The sequence below is a fragment of the Vigna unguiculata genome, chromosome 7, assembly GCF_004118075.2.
Source record: "Vigna unguiculata cultivar IT97K-499-35 chromosome 7, ASM411807v1, whole genome shotgun sequence".
NCBI classification, from domain to species: domain Eukaryota; kingdom Viridiplantae; phylum Streptophyta; class Magnoliopsida; order Fabales; family Fabaceae; genus Vigna; species Vigna unguiculata.
In genome coordinates, this window is record NC_040285.1 from 27,777,770 (window position 1) to 27,787,551 (window position 9,782).

Below are 9,782 nucleotides of genomic sequence, written 5' to 3' on the forward strand. Positions count from 1 at the left end.
AAAATACAAAGTTTTAGAGTTACAAAATTATGAACACATGAAATAAATAAGCTAGGTTAAAAGTTTTAAATTAATAAAAGTAATTAAATTATAAAGTTGAAAATATGTGAGTTACAAAAGTAATATCAAATAAAATAAAATGTAGTAAAAGTTTAATCCAAATTTGGAAGTACAAAATTTTAATCTAAATTTGAAAATACAGTAAATTATACTTGTTTACTCTATTTTATGTTTTTTTTAACTGTCTTCAGTCTTCTGACTCAGGATCTTACAATTGTTTCTTCACAATGAACTTTTAATCTGTCATTCATGTTCTTGTGTTTGCAAATCTACGTATTTGGACATTATTTGACATGTATTTCAGTGCTATTCAATCTAAAGGTGTATGGTTTTAAATTCTTCCTAACTTATACTGAAATTTCATTTTAAATTTCAGGATTGGTTTTTTTCCCTCTTCATATATGAATATTCTTCTCATGTTTCCGACTTTAAGTGAACCATAATAAAGAATGAAAAAAAGCATGAACAATAACTTAAAAATGAACAAATACAATGACAATAGTAAAAAATACTTGCATGTAAAGATGAAAAACAAGCAATAAGATGAAGAAAAAAATGGATTATAATTTTTAAAAAAGTGTTAAATTGAAACCGGTGACAATTTTGTATAATTATCCTTAACAAACTTAAGAATTATATTATTAATGATAAAATAGGAAAAAAAATATATACACCAAAAAGTGCATTCTTTTAGTATAGATATAGATAATTATAGAATTAAATATAAACATTTTTTATAATTTTATGGTAATTATTTTTTATGTATTTTGTACATAATTTTTTAAGTAAAAAAATAGATTCAGATAATTTAATTTTAACTAGAGTTTATTAAGAGAGGTTATAAAACCTCCAGGAATTTATACCAATAGTGAAGATTTTTTAAGTATTAGAGGATTTTTTAATGAATCCCAAGGATTCCCTCCACATCTTATCGCAAACCCTCTCTACATTCTTTACAAACCATCTTTTATTATTTTTCATAAATTCAAAAAAAAAAATCTCTTTTTCTTTTCATTGCATACCCTAACATCTCCTTTCAAATCTTCCTCTTCATTTTCCTTTTGCCCTCTCTCAATTACAACCCGTTACTGTATAAACAATTATAAAAAATTTCACGCTAAAATAATTGTAAAATATAGTGCCATCCGAGAAATATATGTTTTATCGAAGAAAAATGCATAACAATTTCAAATGCATTCATATTGTTGTTTACACTTTATATCCGTCTTACTTTATTTTTTATTCTTTAAACAATATACATGATGCTGTTTTTTATGTTAAATTGTGCTTCTTTCGACCTTCATTTTTCATATCACCAAAAACAAATAATATTTTGATATCTCATATCTGATAATCTATTAAAATGTGAATTTTTATATTTATAAAAAAAGTAAAATAATAAATATAAAGTGAGTATAGAATTTATCAGAGGTAAAAGATCTCTCTTACAACTGTATAAATGTCCTTGGTCTAAAATATTTTATGTTTCTCAAAAGGTACAGTTTGGCACCATGTTCATTATTAACATATATATTCTATAACTATTTTTCTTATTGAAATATTATATTATAATTTTTTTAATCAATCAATCAATTACTCCTCGATTTTATTTTTTCTTAAATATATTTTTGACAACTCAGGAGTAATTTAGTCATTAAAAGAATTTATTTTTTATATTTATAAAGAAAGAGAAAGATTGAAGGATAAAATAATAAATGTGTATGCTAAATTGTTGGTGATAAAATAAAACTTTTTTTTATGGGTGAATATATTGTGAAAGTGAACCTCGTTCCTTCACTTGCTTCATTAGATTTGGTTCTTGTGATTGGGATGAAGTTACAAATTTTGAAGAAGAAATTATATGATAATATGAAAACGTTTTACCATGTTTTCTTCAAATGTTAATTTCGAAATATATTATCAGAAGAATTTGAATATATTGGTAAAAGTGACCATTTCATAATATAAAATGACATGCTCTTAGTTTTAGAATTATTATTTCTAGATATAAAAACTACGTTTGAAATGTCTGTTTTCAAATGAAAATATATATTCCAGGATAAACACTCCAAAATTTAATATTAAATAATATATCCAATTTTAAATAATCATTTCAAAATATAAAAAGTACATCCTACAAAGACTATTTGGAATAGGAAAAACAGAAATTTTGAAATATTAATAATTTTGTAATGTTGAACGAATTTATTCTCCCATAAACAGGTTTATATCAAAATATGGATTTCAGATTATTATAATCTCATTTTGATAATATAAAAAAATCAAAAATTTAAAATAAATTACGAGTTATGAAACACAATAATATAGAAAATTCACACATTGTATTTTGTAAAATGAAAATTAGAGGTGCAATCTATTTTACACAGTTTCTTCTTGCCTCATCATGTCTTTCTTCTTGCACCCCTATTCAAAAGTTTTTTTTTTTCTTAAGAAAATTGTTTTCTAAATTACACGATTTAAAAATCATTTGATTTTTACATTACACATTCTGAAAATTACAGTATCTAAAAGTCATTTGACTTTTCAATTGCACAGTTCATAAATCATTTTTTTTACTTTCAGATTATGAAATTCAAAAGTCATTTTTAAAAAAGAAATATGGGATATGGGAAGAAATATATGGGGATGCAGGAAGAATCTATCTCAATTTTAGTCCTGCTTTATTTCATATGAGAAAATAAGTTTTTTTAGTATGAGTCAGCCTAATAACAGTGCTCATTTGCAAGTCATTCTTTTCTACACCCTCATAATTTCAACACGCACCTGATGAGGGTGCTGAAAAGATTAAATTAACTTCAAGAACTATATTTAACTATATTTTAAAAGTTAATAGTTTATGAGTTTGAAGAGTTCTATGATTTAAATGACGTGCATTATATATGTTCTCTATTATGTGGAGATCAATATTTTCGATTAAAGATTTTTAATGAGTTGGGATGAAATTTAATATCTTAACTTTGCAAGTTTTGTTATTGCTAAAGAAAATTTTATATGGTATTGATTTTTATCTTCACCAAAGGTAAGCAAAGGTCAATTTTTGAAATTGATTTTTATTGAATTTTTTTTATTGCGAGTATTTATTTGCTATGAATATAATTTTGAGTGTTTTTTTCAAAATAATTATTTATTAAATTAGATGTATTTTTTTACATATCATATCATGGAAGAAGAAGGTTCTAAATGATAGAAAGATGAAATTGATCGATTCTATTATGAAAATATTCAAGTTTCAGTATTACGTAAAATTTAATGATAAACTTTATTTAAATGGTATTGTTGACTTCATTTAAGTGGTGTATATTTTATGTACTGTTAATTTAGATTAGTGTTTTAAATCAATTACCTTACACATAATTACCTTAGGTTGAGAAAAGTAATTTAAATTGTGTGATGTGACTTTTCTTTTATTTCTCTTCATTTTTCAATGAGGGTAATTAGATAAGGATTACTTGCAAATTCTTACTTATAAATCATTTGAAATTTGCTAAACCAAACACAATGGACACTCACTATTTGAAATGCTTAAATATTTATTTTCCTTGATCCAAACATACCACAAAAGTTAAACTAAAAATGGCAAAGCAGATTTATGTTGCAACAAAAGGTAAGTTTACGAGTGCAATCTACCCATCCCATGCAGGAACCTAATCCGGCCACCAAATGCTCTACACTCTCAAAACCACCAAATACTATCTCTAGGCACATCACACCTTTCAAAGTGTGTACAAACACTCCGATCAGCCAACACCAACATAATGAATGTTCAGTTTAACCAATTTAATTTCACATAATAAATTTAGAATATTAAAATTTATTATGGTGCATAATGACGAAGAAAAAGAACAGAAGCTAAATTTGGTAACGAGAATAGAAATAATTAGTAGACAAGTGAACATGAGTACATTATCATAATAAGAAAATAATAACTTAAATGAGTAATTTAAATCCAAACCAATTTAAAAATCTCATGCATGAAAAAATGTTTAACCTTATGTTTGGACAAAGCATTTCAACAATATTGAGAAATTGAAATGTGTTGTATTTGAATTGTTTGCAATTAAATTACATTCATTTTCTAAATAACTTGTTTGAATAAAGAAATTAAAATATCATACATTTCAATCTCTTGTTTGGATAAAATAATTAAATTTCTTGTGAGATGAAATTTCATTTTAATAATATATATTTTAGGCTTAATTATGTTTTGAGTTTATGATAAATTTGGAAACAGGCTCGACGACCCAGATGGGTCGGGCAGGACCGACCCGACAACCCAATCAGGTTAGTCCGACCCAACAATCTAGACGAGTTGGGTCGATTGGGAAACTAAGACAAGTTGGGAAAGAGGGGTGCCTGGGAAACCCAAATGGGTTGGCTGGCCCGGCCTAATGATCCATATAGGCTGGACTGGGTCAGGCCCGTTTAGGTCGTCAAGTCGGTCAAGCTTGTCAGTTCAATGGGCTGATAGAGTCCATATAGGTTGTTGGGTAGGTCGAGCTCGTACTTATCGTTGGGCATGCCTGACACGTTTGGGTCGTCAGGCCCGTCCAACACCTCTTGGTTGTTCGGCCTGCCCAACTCGTGTGGGTTGATTCAACATGTCTTTGTCTTTTAGCCCACCCCGCTTGTTTTGGTCGTTAGGCCTACCTGAACCATTTATGTCGTCAGGCCAGCTCGATCCGTCTAGGTCGTCGGCCCAACCTAACACATCTTGGTCATCAGGCCCACCCTGCCCGTATGGGTTGTCCGACTTGATCGACCTGTTTGGGTCGTCAAGCCCGCCCAACCCGTATTTTTGTTGGGCCACCCCGGTCTGTCTAGGTCATCGGGTTCGCTCGCTCCGTCTAGGTCGTCAAGCTCGTTTGGGTAGTCGGGCCTGCCCGACCCGTTTTTGTCGTCAGGCCAGCCCGATCCCTTTGAATCGTATGACCATCCTAACCTATCATGGTTGTTGGGCTTGTCGGGTCCGTTTGGGGTTGAGTCAAGAGTGTGAGGTTGAGTGAGAAGAATTTCAAATTCCACCTATTTTGAGGGTATTTGAATTTCTACTAATTTAACTAATTGAAATGCTTAAAAAAAACAATGCTTACATTTTAAATGCTTTCTAATTTCTCTATAAAAAAAAAAAAAACATTTCATTACAAAGAAATCTAAATTCTTCAAAAGAATGAATTGTTTCATTAAAATACTTTATCCAAATACACCATAAAACTAATAATGAAATAAATTACAACTGTCAAAATGGGTTGAAACCCGCGAGCCAACCTGGTCTACCACGGGTTCGGGCCGGGTTGGGTTGAAATTTTTTTACAAATTTTAATACAGGTTAATTTTTGACCCAGCTCACCTAGAACCCGACTCATCTGGGTTGAACCTGTGGTGAGCCGAGTTGATTCACCAACCCGCAAATAAAGGGTCACACAAGTGTTTTTAGCCAACACATAGATAATTTGTATTTTTGTGATTTTGGTTTGTATGAATTATATTACAGTTTATTTAGATTTTAATTAGAATTATAATTTAGTTTTGACTGAAAAAAAATAAAATAATTGTATTTTTTTGAATTAAGTGAACTCGTGAGCCAACCCATTTAATCCACCAATTCGTGGTGGACCAAGTCAGGTTCGATTTTTTTTGTGGCTTGCTAATAAGTGAGTTGAATTGAATTGGTTCACTTAGTGATCAACTTGTGATGCGTCGAGCCGGATCAGACTGAATTATATGTTTTGACAGTTCTAAAATAAATCGAATAAAATAAGTAAATTAAACTTTGTCTTTAATCGTAACAAAATTGGAAATAATGATGAAAAGTTTAGCCTTGACATATGTAAAATTGAATATAATATATAAGTGTACGTTTTTAAAAAAATCAAACAAAATCGAATATTAGAGGTTAAAAAACCCGAGTTAAATAGTTACTCTAACCTATAAATCCGAAAAATTGAAAAAAAAAACATCTTTTTAGCTTAATTAAAGATTTCCAACAACAAAAGTCGTTTTAAAAATGAGTAAATTACAATTTAACCAACTATTATAACTTATCCAACATAATTTTGTTTAACTATAGTGGTAAAAAACTAAAAGAAGCGTACGAGGAAGAAGAAAAGGATAACAGAGGAGGCGGCGCCGTTTTGAAGCGAAGTTTGCTTGCAACTCAGAACCCTGTTCCGCACTCTTCGAAGCCCTTCAACGCCGTGGAAGACGAAAAGACACCCTCACTCCGCCATGTTCCGCAGAATCTTATCCCACCATCGCGCACTCTCGGCATGCACGCGCTCTCTCGCCACTCGCCGCTCCCCCAATGTCCCTCCCCCCTCCTTCCCAATCAGAGGATCAAGGTCCATTTCTTCCAAAACATCCCAATCCAACGAACACGGCGAATCTAGCAATAAGGTCAGAGTCCATGAATGCGTCATTTACTGCTTCCAAACCTAATTTCGATCTATTTGATTTGTAGGCCAAAAAGGACATAGCCAGTGTTGAGGAGGATCCCTTTAGTGCCCCTACGTATAACATTCCGGAGAAGCCTGTGACCTTTGTGGAGGGAGCGTCCTACAGTGTTGTCATTCTCGCGGGGCTTGGAATCGCAGCTGCGGCCGGATATGCTGTTTTCAAGGAGCTTATTTTTCAACCTAAAGAGTAATCACCTTCTTCCTCGTTTTTTCTTCAATGAAAATGTTGCAATGTTGCATATTGTGTAATTTAAGTAATATTCAAGCATGTGTTTATTTAATTGTTGGGAGCTGGTTGCAGGTACAAGATCTATAGCAAGGCTCTCAAAAGAATTCAAGATGACGGTCAGGTTTGTCAAGTTTTCTCACATTCCCACTTTTATAAACATGAAAAAAAATATAAAATAAGGCATTTACACTAGGTAGAGAACTTGGGTATTTGAAAGCTTCAGGCCAAAATTAGGCATGCATTTGAACAATGTTGTATTTACTGCAAAATGAATTGTAATTAAAATTTGTGCATGCCAAACCAAACCTGTTGGTACGGGTAATGTATAGTAACTGTGCTTTTAGGTTCACTTGTTCTGGATTTGTTTTTTTACCAGGTACGCGTGAGGATTGGATCTCCAATTACTGGTTATGGTCAGGAGAGTAGAAATCGAGCTGCTCGCCAAAGAATTCCTCACAGGGTATGGACCGATGAAGAAGGTGTTGAACATGTAGAGGTAAACATATTAGTATTTACTCAAATTTATTTGTTGATGTATTTACATTTCGTTTTATGGGAACTATTTTGATACACCCATGGGATGTAAAAGAAAAGATTAAAAGAAAGGTTGAAACAAAAATGAAGAAAGGAGAAAAGAGGTAAGGTATTGAGTAGGAATTCATTGGATATATTGCTGTATTGTTCCTCTGTGTCAGGTAACCCCCTTAATAATTGGTTACAATAGGTTAGTTGACTATTTTTTTGTTAGGTATATTAGTAAATTATCTGGTCTGGGATAATTAGAAAAATACGGCCTGTTGTCTATAAATAAGAGAAGGAGTTGAGAGAGAAGAGGTATCTTATGAAGTTGGACTGGAACTCGTGGAATGGGGGAGATGTCTGGGTTTCTCGAATACCCTGCCCTGAGCATTAGTGTAATTCATTTTTGGTTCTGGTACCAGACAATTGTACTGATATTAATAGAAATTGCTATCTCTTTTCTTCATATATTTTCTTCTCTGTCCTTATCAGGTTCTATCCCTCTGCCCTTTCAAATTCTTAAATTTTTGTCTATGGTGGAAGTTACTTATTGTTTAGTAGCTGTGTCATTTATTTTGAAAATTTGATTCACACTCAAATATGTTAATTTGGCTTACAGGTTAATTTTTATATCCGGGGCCCCCATGGACATGGCAAAGTATTCTGTGAGATGTTCAAAGGTTCAGCTGACAATGAATGGAAGTTTACTTACTTGATTGTTGAGATTAGAGCACCTTCTACAGCACAACTAATTCTGGAGTCATACATTCCATCTTACAATGCAACCAAGTAGCCTAGTTGAGAAAAGGTTTTGTTCTATACCATTTTTGGATTATTCTCTGTAGTCACTAGATTGTTATTTGTGTTTCTGTTTGATATTGAGATCCTACTTTTCACAACTCAAATTATACATGATAACCCGGTGCATTATACTTCTGAAGTTCCCAGATAAAGAAAATGGAGAGGCATGGTTTCATAATGTTATTATCATCGTTGTTTTCTGTTCTGCACATTCCATTAACTGTTTGCAGATGTTAGACATGCCATATGTGCGTGTGTTTGTCTTTGTTTCTATGTTACCTTGAATGCAGCCATTTTCTATCAATAATGCCTCCTTATCTCACTTGAGCTCTTTATTACATTGGCTTGTTTGTGAATATCAGGCTATATGCACCGTGCAATACTTTTTTCCTTTGTTCCGACTGCATATATACTCCAAATTACCAGAAGGAAAAATTCCTGTTACCCGTTGTTATTATAATCCATTAAGTATGCAATTCATACTTTCATATATGCAAATGAAAACTTAAGAATCATAAGAAATCTGAATTTCTGACTGCATGCTAGAAGTGAAAGCAACCCTTTCATCTGTTGGTATTATAGTTCAGTTCGTGTGAAGTTCATATTTCCATGCATTCAATAAAACTTAAAAGAATCATAAGAATTCTAAAATACTAAATGCAGGTTGTTTACTATTTGGTCCATTACTGGAGGCAGCATTTTTCAGCTATCAGCATTGACCACCATAGCCAGTCCATGTTTCATGAACGAAAGTTGAAAGAAGGAAAAAAAAAAGGATTAAAGAAAGTCAAATAATGTGAGAAACTGAACCTCAAAGTCTCAGGTTCGTTATTTTTGTTTTTCCATTTAGAACCTGCAGATTTGAGGAAAAGTTTTGGGCAAGGATCTTAGTAACGATAACCATAGCAATTACTTTGTCTCCTTGACGCTATTGAGCATTCCATCCACCAATTTTTTGTTATTGCTGACAATTCCCACATGGGTTGGTCTGTGTAGTACATTGAGTTGCTTGTTGTAGAATGCAAAATTTTTAAGGACGAATATATAAGGGGATTGTAGCCAAAAATGAAAATTGATATGGATCATATGTGATTGTTGTTGATTGTTAGCGTGGAGACAGCAAGGTTGTTTAGACTGATTTCAACTACTTTGACCCGTTAACAGGAATCAGTATGTGCTAATAAACTAATCAGAAAATTTAAAAGCTGCTACCCATGCATTTCTCACTTGCTGTAAAATATATTTGTTTTGTGGACATTGTCGATCTTGGAGATTATTGGGTAAAATTTATTATACACAGACATGAACTGTCATTTATAAATCATAACTCAGAACCTTACAAGTTAAAGGTTTGAGTGTAATATACACAGACAAGAACTTTGATTTATAAAGCATTGAACCTTTGCTAGTAAAAGGTTCGAGTGTAATAATACATAGAGACATGAACTGGGATTTATAAATCATTGAACCTTGCAAGTTAAAGGTTTGAGTGTAATATACACAGAGGGAGTAATAAAGGGATAAGTTATTTAAAATAACTGTCTTCATCTCTATCTTTCAATATCTTTTTAATAAGTAACTATTTATTATCGTTATAGATTATAAAAATGAAAAGTAAGGATTTTTGTGCGCATTGAGAGAGAGAGAGAAAACCAATGTAGCAAAATTGCAGAGTTGAATGGGTAATAATGATAATTACT

At 31.8% G+C, this 9,782-nt stretch overlaps 1 protein-coding gene across 1 annotated transcript; it reads left to right on the top strand.

Annotated features, from left to right (window-relative positions):
* Window positions 1–6,148: 6,148 nt before the first annotated feature.
* Window positions 6,149–9,220, top strand: LOC114190008 (probable mitochondrial import inner membrane translocase subunit TIM21). The gene is made up of 6 exons (XM_028078745.1): window positions 6,149–6,474; window positions 6,539–6,720; window positions 6,835–6,883; window positions 7,139–7,258; window positions 7,901–8,089; window positions 8,746–9,220. The coding sequence occupies exons 1-5, from the start codon at window positions 6,307–6,309 to the stop codon at window positions 8,072–8,074; spliced, it is 693 nt and encodes a 230-aa protein (XP_027934546.1). The 5' UTR covers window positions 6,149–6,306; the 3' UTR covers window positions 8,075–8,089; window positions 8,746–9,220.
* Window positions 9,221–9,782: the final 562 nt, after the last annotated feature.